Source organism: Radiomyces spectabilis, assembly GCF_025331425.1.
Source record: "Radiomyces spectabilis strain NRRL 2753 chromosome Unknown BYT42scaffold_10, whole genome shotgun sequence".
Lineage (NCBI taxonomy): Eukaryota > Fungi > Mucoromycota > Mucoromycetes > Mucorales > Radiomycetaceae > Radiomyces > Radiomyces spectabilis.
In genome coordinates, this window is record NW_026251935.1 from 336,505 (window position 1) to 351,835 (window position 15,331).

The window sequence follows — 15,331 nt, forward strand, 5'->3', positions numbered from 1 at the left end:
GGTCGTCCCCGCACGAACGGTGGCGGGTTGCCTTTTTTGGCGTATCTGATTCTCCATCATTGTTTGCAACAAACATGCGTTGGCATGACTAAATCCATACACTAACGATTCCAAGCACTGCAGTTATATTATTCATACATACGCTGGTAATAGATATGCTACAACGGCCATTGGGGGTTTGGATCCATATAATCCACGCCTATTCTTCCACACAGATGGCACAAATGAAAATCATCTCCGCCCAGGGGAGGTTATCTAATTACCGAATTTGGTAAATGTAAGAGATGCCTCTGTGTAACGCTTGAGGCCCATCAGATATGGGTATCATCGGCCTCGCTTAGCCAAGTCCCCGAACACACAAGTTTGCTGTTTGCCCCTTGCATGTTTTTCTTTGATCTATCTAACAAGGATTTCTGAGAGACGAAACTCATGTTCAAATAGGATAAAAAAGATGGGCATTATTTTTTTCGCGAACGATGCTGCAACAGCTGCACTGGAAAATAATGATAATGACGGTGAACGACTCATGTGATGTCAAGGTTTTCATGTGGGTTTCGTAATGTGTCATAATGAACCAATGGAACGATTCGTTCTCAAGTGAGCTTTCATAACACTTCTGCAATGTTTGTATTACACCAAACAAGTTGTCTCCTCCTTTTGCTTACTTTTCGGCGCGACACTTTGGTGTTACCCGAAAATAAAATAAAAATTGGGGGTCTTTATTTTTCGGCCATCAGATAAGTTCGGCACAGTTGGCCTTGGTAAATCTTAAATCCGCGTACGGGATCCACTTCATTTTCAGATGTCACGGCATTTGAAAAAAAAAAATTATTGTTTTCCGTAAACAGACAAAACACCACCTTGTGAAAGAAATACCTTCTCATAAAACCATTAGCACTCAACGGCAGTAATAGCCAAAACGTACTCCTTGTGCACGAAATAAAAGTTTTAAACTGTATGAAGCACATTTGGAAAGACCAGGGTCTGCTTTTAAATCCGAAAAAGATTTGTTATGGCAGTACAAAAGATGCCACATAAGACGTATCGGAAAAAAAGACAAACAAGTATAAACTTGCATATCGCCCAAGCAATCAAATATGTAATCTCGTTTCCATCTTGTATTCATAAGTCCTGGCTAGATGTGGAACATATTTATTCAGTCAAAAGCTCGTCAAATAATTAACATGACCGAGCTTGCGAATGCAAAAAATTTGGGCTTGCGTAAAACGAACAGTAAAGAATAGTTCGCTACAAGGCTGTTCAATGTAACCGAATAATTGTCCCCTCAGGTTGTACGAGGCCGTTCGTTTTGTCATATTATTACATGTTTTTCTTTATTACTGTACTCTAAATATCATACAGTCATCCTCTCCAACTGAAGGAATGCGTCCAAAAGCGCAAAATTGAGGCCTAGATGCGGTTGTCTTTAAATCAACCGCCAAGTGATGTCCCTATGAATCAAAAAGCCTGGCATGGCCATGCATGAAAATGTCGGAGTATAAATTCATGTTTCTTGAACTGAAAAAGCCACTCATAAATTTGACCGTCACTAGCAAGTCATGTCCTGGAGCTGGGCCATTTTTGACATTTTTCGATTCGCTTCTTTTTTTTTTCGAAGCATATTCAACAAACTTAGATCTCGATGGTCAAGGCGTATCTTCGATATGAGCCTCTCGCTGCGTTTGGCGTTATCGCGTCAACACAGTCGAACATTGTTTATGACCACACTGGAAAATATGCATTATCCCCCGCTTTAGAAGAAGTGGTCATTTGGGATTTGAAGAAGGGCACTCAAGTTCGTATTAGGCTTTGAACCGTTTTCATTTGCCACACTATCTAACCAATTTCCATTTCTTTTTAGAATGGCAAATGGCGAGAATCTGGCAATAAATCAGAAGTAACTTGCATCGCCAAGAGTCCGAACAAGAAAGATTATGCCGTAGGGTACTGTGATCGCTTATCCATTGCAAGTCAAGGAGCGCAACAATCTCACTAACACTCTTAAATAGATACGCCGACGGTACAATTCGTTTATGGAATATCGGTACAGCAGCATCCACTGTTACTTTGAGCGGCCATCGTGCTGCAGTGACCGCTTTAGCTTTCGACGATCAAGGCACCCGTCTTGCCTCGGGATCCAGAGACACCGATCTCATCGTATGGGACATCATTGCCGAATCCGGCTTGTACCGCTTAAAGGGTCATAAAGACCAAATCACTTGTCTCAAATTTTTGTCAAAACCGAACGATGCCGCCGATGCCATGGAAGAAGATGTCGGTGTTTCTACCGCTGGCTATATTTTGTCGGCCTCAAAAGATACCCTTTTGAAGTTGTGGGACTTGTCAGGCCAGTTTTGTCGTGAAACGCTTGTGGGTCATCGCAGTGAAGTTTGGTCTTTCGACATCTCCAAGGATCAGAAGACTATCTTGTCTGGTGGAGCCGAACCTACCGTGAAAGCCTGGAAGATTGACTGGCACGTTCTCGGCCTGTCGCTCGAAGCACTAGAAGCAACGTCAAAAGAAGGTGCCAACGCAGCAGAAACTCAAAAGGCCATCAGCTTATACGGCAATGTCCCTCGTCAGTCGCGCGATCGAATTGTGACTATTCAGTTCCATCCTTCAGGCAAATACGTGGGCGTGCAAGCAGCCGATAAGGCTGTGGAAATCTATGCCATTCGCGATTATGAATATATTAGAAAGAAGATTCAGCGACGAAAGAAGAGAGCAAAGGAGAAGGGTAAAGAGATCGAAATCAGTGAAGAAATCCAGGCCGAAGATGAATTCAGCAGTCAGACCATTGTTCGTACACCTGCGAAAGTACGAAGTTTCGATTTCGCTCCCGTCACGGATGTGGAAAAGGCCGGTGGAGTTCAGGTAAACAAAAAAACAATCACTTCAATAGAGCAAAAAACTCCTGATTTTTTCGCTTCGTGGATGCTAAATTGTTCGTATAGTTTGCTGTTTCCTTGAACAACAATGTTCTTGAAGTATATAATGCTCCATTGTCAAAATCAAAGTCAGCCGAAGAAGCCGATGAACCCGTCCGTGTCTATTCGCTTGATCTTCAAGGCCATCGCTCCGACATTAGAACATTGGCACTTAGCTCCGATGATGAACTATTAGCTTCAGCATCCAACAGTAAGTTTCTTGCTTCACATAATACTGCTGTATCTATTCAGAAGACTCACGATATGTCATTAGATCTTTTGAAAGTCTGGAATGTCAAAACACGATCTTGCATTCGTACTTTGGAATGTGGTTATGCTCTGTGTAGTGCGTTCTTACCAGGCAACAGACACGTAAGCAATTAACATCTCATGACACAAATCATCTATTTCGTTTATTGACTGTTTGTGTTACGTTCCCTGTAGATTTTGATTGGTACCAAGACGGGTGAATTGGAATTGTTCGACATTGGATCCTCCGCTTTATTAAGTTCGGTCAAAGCTCACGATGGCGCAGTATATTCCCTTCAAGTGCGACCAGATAAGCGGGGTTTTGTCACCGGCAGTGCGGATAAAGATGTCAAATTCTGGGATTTCGATATGGTGGAGAACAAGACCGGAACGGTAAGGGGTTTATTGAGTTGCTGGGAGAAAGGAAAAGAAAACAATGACTTATATGCTGCGCTGAATAGGGTCCAAAACAACTCACGTTTGTTCACATGCGAACGTTGAAAATGTCGGATGAAGTGTTGTGTGTACGATACAGTCCCGATCAAAATCTTTTGGCAGTCTCGTTGCTTGACACCACCGTAAAAGTGTTCTATCACGACACGCTCAAATTCTTCTTATCACTCTATGGCCACAAACTGCCTGTCCTGTCGATGGATATTTCCTCGGATAACACATTGATCACCACGTGTTCTGCGGATAAAAACGTAAAGATCTGGGGTTTGGATTTCGGTGATTGCCATAAATCCATATTTGCGCATCAAGAAAGCATCATGTCCGTGCAGTTTGTGTGGGGTACTCATTACTTCTTCACCGTCAGCAAAGACAGGTCTATCAAATACTGGGATGGTGACAAGGTAAGAAAACGACATAAATCTATCTGTGGTTGTGTAGATTTGATTTTTTGACTCTCTCCTTTCAGTTTGAGAATATCATGAAACTTGAAGGCCATCACGGTGAAGTATGGGCACTTGCGGTTGCGAAGCATGGATCGTTTATTGTGACCGGTTCTCATGACCGATCTATCCGTATCTGGGAACGTACCGACGAACAGGTAAAATTGATTCGAACCATGTTCGTGGCAAATAGTATTGTTTTTCTCATTAGTTTTTTTTTATAGCTGTTTTTGGAGGAAGAACGCGAGAAGGAATTGGAAGATATCTACGAATCGACCTTGATCAGTCAAATGGAAAAAACCGGTGTTTCTGATGATATGGAAGTGGACGCAGCTGGCAAACAAACCATGGAAACTTTAAAAGCGGGTGAACGAATCATCGAGGCGCTCGATATTTCAGATGAGGAAAGATTAGGCTGGGAAGCTTATGAATCAGCAAAGGCACGTGGTTTACCCGGTCAACCACCGCAGCGAAACCCCATTCTGCTGGCCATGGGTGATCTAAGTCCCGAACGCTACGTTTTAAGCGTATTAGAAAAGATCAAAGCCAACGATCTCGAAGAAGCATTATTGATTTTACCTTTTGCCAAGGTGACTTCCCTATTATCCTACATTGAAATTTGGGCAAAGAAGGTAAGCTTGAACAAAATACAATGGTCTCAGTCAGCTCAAATCACTCACATTTGTCATTTTTCACAGAACTGGAATATCATTCTTATATCACGTGTACTATTCTCCCTCATCAAGATTCATCATAATCAGATTGCATCCAATCGCGTTATGCGACCCATGTTGGACTCCATTCGATTCCACCTTCGAGCTCAGCTACAACGACAGAAGGATATCATGGGCTATAATCGTGCCGCTTTGACCTATTTGCAACGCGATTGGAAAGCGAGGAACACGGCCGATTTCTTTGCAGAAGCGCCGCCTCCTTCCGACGAAAAGAAACGAAAGTTTGTCCAGCTTACCGCATAGAGTATCCAATCCATCCATATCATTGTAGAGCATGTATGTTAGATATAAAAAAGTCAAGTAAAAAAAAAAAAAGCAAATTCCCCAAGTTGAACATCATTTATGTTTTCAGTGAATGGGCATTTTTTTTTTGACCCAGTTCATCTTTCCAGTTTGATGGTTTTATTGATACTTTCATTACGATTTTGCCGTGGAATAAGGCCATATTCTCTTGATGGAATAAGAGGAGGGAGAATAGAGGAAAAATAATACAGTCTAAGGGTTACGGTGGTATGCCGTTTTCTTTTTCTTTGTGTGTGTATGTGCGGTGATGCATCCGTCTACCGCCGATCTTCTAATAATTGCAATTGCACAAATGTTTTCACCGCCTTTTCATACATGCCGAGGAAAATGCTGCCACCAATGGAGATCCACATGACACGAGGACCAATACCAGCCAATAATACACGAGGACCTTCTTCGGCTACGATACGTTTCATGGTGGATATAATACCGTTATATTGCTTGGCGGTTTGATTCTATTATTGATAAAAATATTGAGTGTCAGTGACATTTGTGGTGGATGACAATAAAAATTCATCCGTTCAACAAGTTTGGGTAGCCTACCTTGTGTGAAAGCATGATGCGAGTTTTGCAAACATCAAGAGGCGTAGTCAGCGCTGCGGCTATGCCACCAGCCAAAGAACCCCACATGGCAGCCTCATAAGGTTCCACCATTCTGCCCTTGTAGTTGCTGTACGATCGTTTAAAATATTCATACAGAGGAAACTGGATACATGTGAAAGGAATTTCTCGAGCCACGGTGGATAGAAATCCGCGGTAGAATCCCAGGATGCCTTCGGTGCGAAGCACGTTGGATACAGCGGCCGAGGTAGATTGAAACTGCTTTGTCTGCATCCGTTGTTTGATGACCTCCGTAGGCACACGCACCGTACAAGCCGTCTATTGAATCAGAGCAAGGTTAGTCATTAAGTGACATTGGCCAGATCGGGAAAAAAAGCTTACAATTTCGCCAAAGCTGGCAGCAGTCATGTGAATAAATGGAGCATATTTGGTATGATCGACGGAGGCTCCGAGCAATCGTTTGGTGGCCTCATACGTGACAAAGAATAAAGAGGCTGTGGACATACCATGGTTACTCAAGCTAATCCAATTTATATTCCTTTTCCCTTGTATGTGCCCTTTTTTTTATCCCCTTGGTTCCCCCCAGTGCCTGAATCGATCGACCCATGGACACGAATCACGTACCGTTGGGAGCGCTGCCAACAACGGCGGAAAGAATGCCTGAATAAACACCACGAAAACCGCCAGAGGCTATGAATCCAGCTTGCGATTGAAGTCGAGTTTTAATGGTATCTTTTTTTACACGCAGCGTGAGCCATCTTGATCATGACAACATGCACATAACATCTCGGTTCAACACAAACCTAATGGAAATAAGGCGGTGTCAACGGCGGTTCCTGCAAAAGCGCCCGCGAGCAACGCTTGTTTAAGGTTGGCTTGGTAAGCCACCTGGGGTTTTTCACTGGCCATGACGATACAACGCAAGGCTGGCTTCAATTTCTTCTTTTTTTTCTTTTGTTTGCCCTGTTCACTTTTTTCAATCCCGACAAAAAACCCAACCCGATGTGAGACGCTCGTGACGGTGTTTTACCATGATCAGCGACATGATCCATGCGCACACTACGGCACATTTGCCTTATTCCTTCAATGCCGAGCCACATACGCTGTTAAATACTTCTTGCTGTTTCATGGTATGTCATGACATATCTCCTGCTTGTTTCTATACAATTTACATACTCAAATGAAAAAAAAGCGGAAAATGAATTGCATGTGACAAATTTTAAGAATTTCGTACGTATCCTGCCTTCCTTCCTCTATCCAAATCGCTGTGATCTAATCAAGAACACTTTAAGCGATTATTTTAAATCGTTGAAAAAAAATGAAAAATAGGCGTGTTTGCCATTTATGGAAAAGAGAGAGCGATTATACTCCAATCATACATTGTTAAGAGCAAACAGCATGTATTTATAAAGACGCCAGATGGTCAACATGCATACACAGAGAAAGGTGGTCTATTTATTGTAAATAAAATAATAGGATGGTACAGTAATAGTTTACAGCTAGATGGCTTATTAAAAGGTTAAATATATAGTACAAGTGATGGTAAATTTTATGCGATAACGTCAAAGATCTTTTGAATGACGCGTTTCCACAAAGGAGCACGCTGGGCGGTGACACCGTCTTTTTCATCATAATCCACTTCAAGGACGGCAGGTTTGATGGTGCCTTCCTCGAAATTCATCTCATGGTTCTTGACAAAACTGGGTCGTCGGAAGATCTTGTGACCGCAGTAGAGAAGCACGGCGAGAATAAGGCCAATGTACGAAGCGACAATATTGGGCGCGTAGATGGGAGCAATAAAGTGTTTGTAGCCTTGGCCAAAGATGATGATGGCGCCGAGAATGATGACGAAAATATCGCAGAAAGGAAATAAAGGAGCAACGTACGGTAAGGCCGAAAGAGAGCGGCCTTGCGAATTGTAGCCTTGGCGGAAACGAATGTGAGTAATGGAAATGGAAACCCAGGTGATCAAACCGGCCAACGAGGTCAGATTGGTAAGCCAATTGAAGACAATGCCAGAGCCAAACAAACTTGTCAGGAAAGCCAAGCAACCCACGCAGCAGGTAGCCAGAACGGACCAAAACGGAATGCCCCAACGGTTGACTCGCGTGAAGAAACGCGGAGCGTAGCCGTTCTCAGCCAAAGCCAACAGAGTACGACTGGAGGAATACACACCAGAGTTACCAGCAGAGATCATAGTAATCAGAATAATCGCATTCATCATATCGGCGGCCCAGGAAGCTCCGGCCTTCTTGAACACAAGTGTAAAAGGACTGACGGCAATATCGTGTGAGCCCTCCAGCAAATTCGGGTCGGTATAAGGTATACAGAGACCAATGACGAGAATGGACAGAATATAGAACAATACAATGCGGTAAAACACTTGTTTCACTGCAGTTGGTACGGTCTTGTGAGGGTTGGCAGATTCTCCAGCAGCGATACCGACGATTTCAACACCGTTGAATGAGAAGGCAGCCGTCAGCAAAACGTTGAACACGCCCAAGAAACCATTTGGGAACGAACCACCGGGAAGATGGAAATTTCTGACACCGATGTATTCGCCGCCAATGGTACCGGTATCGACACAGAGACCAATGATAATGAACACCACCACGGTGAAAACTTTAATAAAGGAAAACCAATACCTAATGACAGTCATGTTAGACCAAAATTCATGAGTTGGTGTTGTTGTCCATGTTTGTACTTACTCAATTTCGCCATAGCCTTTTACCGAAAATACGTTGACGCCGAGCAAAATGATCAAACAAATGACGGACCAGACAACGCTATTGATACTAGTGATCCAGTACTCCATGATCATGGCCACACCGGTTAATTCGACGGCCACACCCACCGCCCAGTTGGCCCAGTAGATCCAGCCTACACAGAAACCAAGAGAAGGGTCGGCAAAGCGAGTGGCAAAATGAGCAAAACTGCCAGCAATGGGAATATAGGCGGCCATTTCACCCAGACTCATCATCACGCAAAAGACCAGAGCACCAATAGCGGCATAACCAATTAGAGCGCCACCAGGACCACCTGTGGAAATGGCTTTACCAGAAGCCATAAACAAGCCAGTACCTAATCAAAAGTCATTCAGGATGCGCAGTTCTTACATTATCAATGACAGGCCTCTTCAAAACTTACCAATAGTGCCTCCCAAAGCAATCATTTGAATATGTCTAGCTTTGAGACCGCGTCGGAGTCCGTTACTGGGCGTTTCCTTCAGAGACCCTTCGCTGAAGCTTTCGGCATTTTCGACCATGTCGATTTCGCCGGTAACTTGAATTTTTTCATTGTCCGTCCCCGAGTTCATTTTTTATGAAAGCCTTGATTGTAGAGCAACTGTTGTATGTGTGTAAGTTCAAAATGTTTAGTTGTGGCCAGAGACCCGGATTAAGTGATCAAAAAAGTGGGAAAGAGATGAAGAAGATCAACAAAGCAAAAAGTTGGACGGTTTCTCTTCTTTTATCTGCATATCTTCTCCAAGATGTTCCACATGGAAAAAGATGGTTCCAATTGGTCCGATTCATTTCATTTTGAAGCACATTTATAACCAATCCCATTCAGCAAACTGTAATCCTAATTATATCCCACGACATGACCACTACTGCGTGGATATCGAGTAACATATATCTATTGAGTCTACGTTTAGCTGCACTGGACGTTGCGGTCGATGGCAGCGGATCAAAGAATCATGAACCATGTCGATTTTGTGTTCCCGATCAAGCGATGGTGTCAATAACTGCGACCGCGATTCGTGGGAAGTGAATACAAGGTACAATCCAATCATGTTTTAGCATCTCGATGGTTGAAATGATGTCGAATACGGTACTCACTCTTATTGGTTGCGGAATTCCAATTATTTTTTGTTGGAAAACAAGCAGATTGGAGAGACACGAGAACAGCCGTGAGGGCATAGTATACCATTTATGGAAACCTGGTTATACAATATCCTTGTCGGTTTCCGCTGCCATTCGATTGGCGTTAGTTTATCACTCAGTATTGATTGCAATTACTATCTATTGAATGCAAAGATAAGGTATACCTGACTCACTGATATGCACGGAAAAGACGATCGGTTTTCGAAAAATGCGAAACCAACGATCAAGTGAATTATGAAAGTACTTTCGAAAATTCCACGGTACAGGATGGCGGCATCAGGATAAATGGCTATGGAACCATCAGAATCTCAAGGGAAGATACAGTTTAAGATCAGCTATATGTTCCCTGCTAAATTTCTCGGCTGGTGGAACATGTTGACACGGTATTTGCTGATGATCGATTAATGTTGCAGAATGTTCTTCTGTCTCCGTTGATCTTATCAAATCTACTTTGACAATGGGCATGAAAAGTGCAGAATCTTGGATGGAGCAGCGGTTGACTTGCATAATCTGATTATTGCCACATTTTTGATTCACATTGCTCAATCCTTGTGTATGTGATACGATCGATGGTTCAATATCGCATCATTCTGCCGTGCAAATTCATATGCACAACCGTTGGCGCCAACTGATTGGCTGCAGAAAATCGCAGTTGGACTTGCCTCAGGAAATACTCGAATTCCCCACCTGTATCGTATTGCTGTTCCTTTATACGGCCATGATCTTTGGCGACTAAAAACATCACCGCGATTCAGTATGCAGACGAGTTTCGTAAAGCAGGAAATTTATTCCTCCGAAATGGTGGTCTATCCATCAAACAACCATGGTCTGATAACGTATTCGTTTCTGCATCGAAATGGCACAGGGGCAACATGAACGAGTCTGCTTTTCATGAGTATAGGAACCCCCCATAGAAATAAGTAAAACTCAATCCTTTGTATTATATGCACATGTAGACGGTGGATGATGGTCCATGCTCAGTGATGTTCCTGAGCGCACACATCCTGCAGTAGCTGGGATCACCTCGCATATCCATTTTAGGCAAAAAAGGAAGACCGTAATGGATTGGCCAGTGGAATACAAGCCTAGTTATGCAAAAGCCTGCTAACTATTAAATATAACACGTGTATCCACTTGAACATAAAGAAGATGAAAAATGCAGCTCTCTACATAAGCGTTGTAGGGTTGGCTTCTTTTTGTTTGCAATTGAAAGCAGGACATATAAATGCCGCCATTCCATGAGGCTAATGATGCTGTAAAAACCACCTTCACCATGTCGTTAAATTAGGTGGCTCAGACGCTCGATAATAACGCCTAAGTTTTATGTACTTGAGTGGAGATATTATTACTGCAAACATTCGAACACTGTAATAAAGCCAGCCATCTGAGGAACGTCATCGATGCAATCGGTGCCTCAAAAATTTCGCTCAGTTCAGGTTGCTGTGCTTTGTGTCGTCCGTACTTCTCTTCGACATTCTCGCTTCCATTTCCTCTTTCAGTTCGTAATTGGTTTCTTGCATTGCATCTGCTGTATGTTCTGACCCACAAGGTTATATTATAGGTGGATATGCAAACCATCAAGTGTGTTGTTGTGGGAGATGGTGCAGTTGGCAAGGTAATCTACGGCAGCTGATACTGTTTCGTCTTACAGGATGTTATTCACGATACAGCTCATAGACCTGCCTTTTGATTTCATACACGACCAACAAGTTTCCGTCAGAATACGTTCCAACGGTAGGTGGCGTCAAGCTGTAGTCAATGACGGAAGAGCAAGCCGAGACAGCGGTGGGGGGGAACACGCAGGAAGGATTGACGATGGGTTGCATAGGTGTTTGATAACTATGCTGTAACCGTGATGATTGGTAAAAACGCATTAGTCTGCATAAGACTTTGGAACGAATGATCTAATCGAATTCTCCGGTTTTACTTAGGTGATGAACCTTATACATTGGGATTGTTTGATACGGCAGGTAGGCTCAAAGGAGAACCGATTTGGGTGAAAGACCATTCATTTACACGAGTTACCGTGCAGGTCAAGAGGATTATGACCGATTGCGTCCCTTATCGTACCCTCAGACCGATGTTTTCCTTGTCTGCTTTTCCGTGACATCGCCTGCCTCATTTGAAAACGTGAAGGAAAAGTGGTTCCCTGAAGTTCACCATCACTGTCCCGGCGTTCCTTGTTTGATTGTAGGAACCCAAGTGGATTTGCGCGATGACACGGGAGTAATAGAAAAACTGGCAAGATATAAACAGCGACCGATCAGTTTTGACGCCGGTGAACGGCTAGCGAGAGAATTGGGTGCTGTGAAATACGTTGAATGCTCGGCACTCACTCAAAAGGGACTGAAAAATGTGTTTGACGAAGCCATCGTGGCAGCGCTGGAACCTCCCATGAAAAAGAAGTCGAAAAAATGCTCCATACTGTAAACCGGATACGCATAAGCAACACCAGGAGCCGATCCATCTTTTCTTCAGCGACATGTCATTTGTAATTTTAGCCAACCTCGAAGTCCTTGTTTTTCACTTGCGCATCCCAATTTTTGGTTAGACTCTGTCAAAAAGGCCTGGGTGGTCTGTTGTTTCCCCTTGAATCATGATGTCTTTGTCATAATAAACATACAGTCCATGATAAACCTTGTTTTCTCGGATATGCATTCGTCAGTCCGTCGACATGAAATCCGATTCACACTCGTCGTTCTTACAATGGCTCAGTCCCGTAATGTGTACAGTATGCGTTATTTTCATGGAAGCTAGCCTATCACAGCATAGATAATTTGTATCTGTCTACACTGTTCACGAGTTGCAGCATCGAGATAAATGATGCGCAAAGAGAGCTCCCGCTCTTCCTCTATCGACGTGGATCCTACACAGAAATCTTCAAATCTGAAAGCTGATTTCCGAACACCATGATGGTGAAAGAGAGAAAAGTGCACCGTGTGTGCGAATGCGGGTTGCTGTTGTGCGCATGCATTTGTATTTATTTACTATGGTACAGCTTATATCATTTTTACATATTTTACAGTTCTGTGTGGGTACCGTCGTATTGTGGGCGGTATATTGACTGGGTATTTTCATACATTGGTATACTCTGGAAAAAAAGCAGTCGGCAAGCACGACACAGTGTGCAAGATGTGTTCCTTCCGAGACAACCTTGCTACCAGGAGCATGGGGCTGATAGGTATCTCTGAGCGATAATATGCGATCCGACAAAACCGGACGCCATCACAATAACTAGAGTTAGTTGACTGGTGTTCTTCGACTTTGAGGAAGGATCCTTTCCATTTTCGCTATGGAACGGTGTTGTGACCGCTGTTCTTCACGAAGAAGATTATCCAACTTTTGCATGCGCATCCGTGCCTGTTGATGCTGTTTCTCTAGTGTTTGGTGTAATGTTTCTGCTAGTTGCAGGACACTGGTGAGATGAATATTTTTCTCGGGAAGCCTTTTGCAGGTTTTCAGCGGCCATGTCTGAGTTTGTGCGACCACCGGTGGTGGATGAGGCGCTTGGACAGGTGATGAATCGGCGCTTGGAAGTGTGCTGCGTATGGTCCATGCGTTTTGTTTAGGACTGGACGGGTGGAGTAACTTTTTTGGTATGTAATGTTTTTTGGCACTGTGATTGGGGCTCGGTACAGGCAATCGTTGGGTGACTGAAGCTGCGGCGGCCGAGGCTGTCCAACGTTTCCCTAAAATAGAAAGGTGTTTATAAGTCCAGTGAGGGGGGGCATGGTGATACCGAGGTGTCACCTACCGATGTTACTCTGAAGTTGGATTTCGTGTAATTCTGTCGTGGCACTTCCGGTAGACCACCAATGGAGTAACGAAGATGGTTTTGGCGAGTTGTTGTCAGTCAAGGATCTACATGAAACGCGTGATCGCTTAATTGTAACACTTTTGGGTAATTGTTGTTGTTGACGTTGTTGATGTTGCTTAGTGACCCCTTTGGAGAACCACTCAGCCATCGCCAGTTCGTCGTGGTCTGAAACGTTTGGCTCGGTGATGGTGGCGGACATTCTCCGCTTTTCAGCTTTGGATGTGGCCAGTTTTTTCAGTAACCGAGATCTTGGCGGGAATTCGTATCGTTCTTCTTCAGGCGTTAAATTTTGTGGCACGGTAATCTCAAAAGTCCCATCAAGATATCGCTTGACAACAGCCTATGCAACTAGGATGAATGTTTGTTTCTTGTTTCTGCATGCTCGCGAAATAGAAATTAAGGCAAGATTCTTGGATGTTGGAAGAAGTAGAATCAAGAGGAATGAAAGAATACAAGGTTTATGACAAGTCAAAGGGAAAAAAACCCGCGCCGTCAAAAATGTTCTCGATCACAGAAACACAGACAGTAAAAATATGGAAGATGATAAATGAATTAACGTTGGCAAGGGGAAAATTGAAACATTGGGAAAGAAAAAAAAAATAGACCAAAGGGAAACAAAAAAGGGGTTAAACTTGTTACAGAGGACCAATATATCTCTACCTTTTTCCACACATTGCGTTGCCAAGTGACATTGCGTTTTAACCATTCTTCCGGCAACGTGATGTCAACTGAGACGGTGGATTTTCGGCGCTGTTCAACCGCAGATGATGGTGAACGGCTGTTTGGATTACAAGCACTGGAAGGGACCGTGCGCTGAGCCTGCTGACATTTTGCTCGTTGCGACCGTGCCGTAATTAACAGATGGTTCTCCTTGTTTTTGCTGTGACGAGCACCTGCATGTGTTGCCTGCATATCCACGCTCCGTTGGTCGCACGTCATGGTTTTTACAATCATTTGTGTAAAATAAGGATACCGTGAAGAAAATTGCTCGGCGTCAATATAGAACCGCTTTTATCAATACTTAATAGAAAAGCTGGATGCTTAAAGGTGTAAAAAAAACAGATGAATCCGCGAATCGAATTTTGGATGGAAATAATATAATGATCTGACAATATCGGCAAACAACAAGAGAATGAAAAAAAAGGGAAAAAAGGGAAAGAAGAATGAATATGGGAGCGAAAAGAAGAAGAGAGAGAGAGAATGAAAAAGAAAAAAAAAATAGAACACGAAGCACAAAAAAACAAGGTTTTTTTTATCGCCCAGCCATTTTAATTTTCAAGGCACCACTTCAAAAGCGGCAGTGTGTTCATCCATGCGCGGAATCGTTACACTTGGTGCCACACAAATATATTCTTGCTGCACGTTCACACGACAATTGCCTCGATTTTTAAGGTGCAGCATTGCCACATTGCCACCCGTGACTCACTCCAACCGCTGAACTGCAGCACCTTGAGTTCATCGGCGGAGGACGCTGGCTTTTCACAACCGATTTCCCTAACCTCAGTATTTATTTTACGCCTCTCATTCTTCTTCCCATTTTTTTTCTTGCAGAGACCTGGATAAAGCGCGCCACCCCCTTTTTATTTTTTTGTACGCGGCAACATCTTGCCAAGATTTACTAGCGCAGCATTCACTGCGGAAAGCCGATGTAGTAAAGCAAACAAATTGACTGGAGGGAGACGGACGCTTGTTTGTGACACCTCGGCAACGCTTAGTTCCAGTGCACAAACTCTCAATATTTTTTACAATTTCAAAATTACGTCATGCGCAAAGGCATCGGCATCATGGACCGCCATTAAAATCAACATGAATCCACTGTATCTTCGTGAATTAGCTGCCATGGTAATAATGACACCATTTTCACTTTGTCCATACAAGGCCATTTTTGATGGTATCAATGCATAAAGGAGAAATAAGTTGACTGTAAAGTAGAAACCGGCTGCACTACAAAGATACGCGTAAA

General features: G+C 43.4%; 5 protein-coding genes across 5 annotated transcripts; 2 read left to right on the plus strand and 3 right to left on the minus strand.

The window, feature by feature from the left end:
- The first annotated feature begins 1,583 nt into the window (after positions 1-1,583).
- Positions 1,584-5,164, plus strand: BYT42DRAFT_578086 (WD40-repeat-containing domain protein). The gene is made up of 10 exons (XM_051569245.1): positions 1,584-1,795; positions 1,862-1,944; positions 2,010-2,874; positions 2,955-3,138; positions 3,202-3,299; positions 3,372-3,569; positions 3,638-4,030; positions 4,096-4,227; positions 4,294-4,701; positions 4,768-5,164. Exons 1-10 carry the CDS (start codon positions 1,643-1,645, stop codon positions 5,044-5,046), a joined length of 2,793 nt encoding a protein of 930 aa, XP_051420934.1. The 5' UTR covers positions 1,584-1,642; the 3' UTR covers positions 5,047-5,164.
- A 1-nt stretch (position 5,165) lies between these two features.
- Positions 5,166-7,030, minus strand: BYT42DRAFT_578089 (mitochondrial carrier domain-containing protein). The gene is made up of 5 exons (XM_051569246.1): positions 6,471-7,030; positions 6,292-6,399; positions 6,049-6,161; positions 5,650-5,985; positions 5,166-5,561 (listed from the first exon to the last, which is right to left on the minus strand). The coding sequence occupies exons 1-5, from the start codon at positions 6,574-6,576 to the stop codon at positions 5,364-5,366; spliced, it is 861 nt and encodes a 286-aa protein (XP_051420935.1). The 5' UTR covers positions 6,577-7,030; the 3' UTR covers positions 5,166-5,363.
- Position 7,031: 1 nt separating this feature from the next.
- Positions 7,032-9,166, minus strand: BYT42DRAFT_599598 (amino acid permease/ SLC12A domain-containing protein). Its single transcript, XM_051570984.1, has 3 exons — positions 8,815-9,166; positions 8,376-8,748; positions 7,032-8,312 (listed from the first exon to the last, which is right to left on the minus strand). The coding sequence occupies exons 1-3, from the start codon at positions 8,981-8,983 to the stop codon at positions 7,217-7,219; spliced, it is 1,638 nt and encodes a 545-aa protein (XP_051420936.1). The 5' UTR covers positions 8,984-9,166; the 3' UTR covers positions 7,032-7,216.
- Positions 9,167-10,966: 1,800 nt separating this feature from the next.
- On the plus strand, positions 10,967-12,188 carry BYT42DRAFT_578095 (cell division control protein 42). Its single transcript, XM_051569247.1, has 6 exons — positions 10,967-11,049; positions 11,113-11,166; positions 11,229-11,285; positions 11,380-11,413; positions 11,483-11,521; positions 11,584-12,188. The coding sequence occupies exons 2-6, from the start codon at positions 11,119-11,121 to the stop codon at positions 11,979-11,981; spliced, it is 576 nt and encodes a 191-aa protein (XP_051420937.1). The 5' UTR covers positions 10,967-11,049; positions 11,113-11,118; the 3' UTR covers positions 11,982-12,188.
- Positions 12,189-12,481: 293 nt separating this feature from the next.
- BYT42DRAFT_578097 (uncharacterized protein) lies at positions 12,482-14,579 on the minus strand. The gene is made up of 3 exons (XM_051569248.1): positions 14,029-14,579; positions 13,306-13,708; positions 12,482-13,240 (listed from the first exon to the last, which is right to left on the minus strand). Exons 1-3 carry the CDS (start codon positions 14,320-14,322, stop codon positions 12,792-12,794), a joined length of 1,146 nt encoding a protein of 381 aa, XP_051420938.1. The 5' UTR covers positions 14,323-14,579; the 3' UTR covers positions 12,482-12,791.
- Between the last annotated feature and the right edge of the window lie 752 nt (positions 14,580-15,331).

Coding starts and splice junctions, on each gene's coding strand:
- BYT42DRAFT_578086 (XM_051569245.1), top strand. CDS start 1,643: ATGGTCAAGGCGTATCTTCGATATGAGCCTCTCGCTGCGTTTGGCGTT. Junction 2,875..2,954: donor AAAAGGCCGGTGGAGTTCAG/GTAAACAAAAAA, acceptor TTGTTCGTATAG/TTTGCTGTTTCCTTGAACAA. Junction 3,300..3,371: donor TCTTACCAGGCAACAGACAC/GTAAGCAATTAA, acceptor CGTTCCCTGTAG/ATTTTGATTGGTACCAAGAC.
- BYT42DRAFT_578089 (XM_051569246.1), bottom strand. CDS start 6,576: ATGGCCAGTGAAAAACCCCAGGTGGCTTACCAAGCCAACCTTAAACAA. Junction 6,400..6,470: donor CACCGCCTTATTTCCATTAG/GTTTGTGTTGAA, acceptor GTGTAAAAAAAG/ATACCATTAAAACTCGACTT. Junction 5,986..6,048: donor CTGCCAGCTTTGGCGAAATT/GTAAGCTTTTTT, acceptor CTGATTCAATAG/ACGGCTTGTACGGTGCGTGT.
- BYT42DRAFT_599598 (XM_051570984.1), bottom strand. CDS start 8,983: ATGAACTCGGGGACGGACAATGAAAAAATTCAAGTTACCGGCGAAATC. Junction 8,749..8,814: donor TGCTTTGGGAGGCACTATTG/GTAAGTTTTGAA, acceptor ACTTTTGATTAG/GTACTGGCTTGTTTATGGCT. Junction 8,313..8,375: donor AAAGGCTATGGCGAAATTGA/GTAAGTACAAAC, acceptor GACTGTCATTAG/GTATTGGTTTTCCTTTATTA.
- BYT42DRAFT_578095 (XM_051569247.1), top strand. CDS start 11,119: ATGCAAACCATCAAGTGTGTTGTTGTGGGAGATGGTGCAGTTGGCAAG. Junction 11,167..11,228: donor GAGATGGTGCAGTTGGCAAG/GTAATCTACGGC, acceptor TACAGCTCATAG/ACCTGCCTTTTGATTTCATA. Junction 11,414..11,482: donor TGCTGTAACCGTGATGATTG/GTAAAAACGCAT, acceptor GGTTTTACTTAG/GTGATGAACCTTATACATTG.
- BYT42DRAFT_578097 (XM_051569248.1), bottom strand. CDS start 14,322: ATGATTGTAAAAACCATGACGTGCGACCAACGGAGCGTGGATATGCAG. Junction 13,709..14,028: donor AACGCAATGTGTGGAAAAAG/GTAGAGATATAT, acceptor CTAGTTGCATAG/GCTGTTGTCAAGCGATATCT. Junction 13,241..13,305: donor CCAACTTCAGAGTAACATCG/GTAGGTGACACC, acceptor TTTCTATTTTAG/GGAAACGTTGGACAGCCTCG.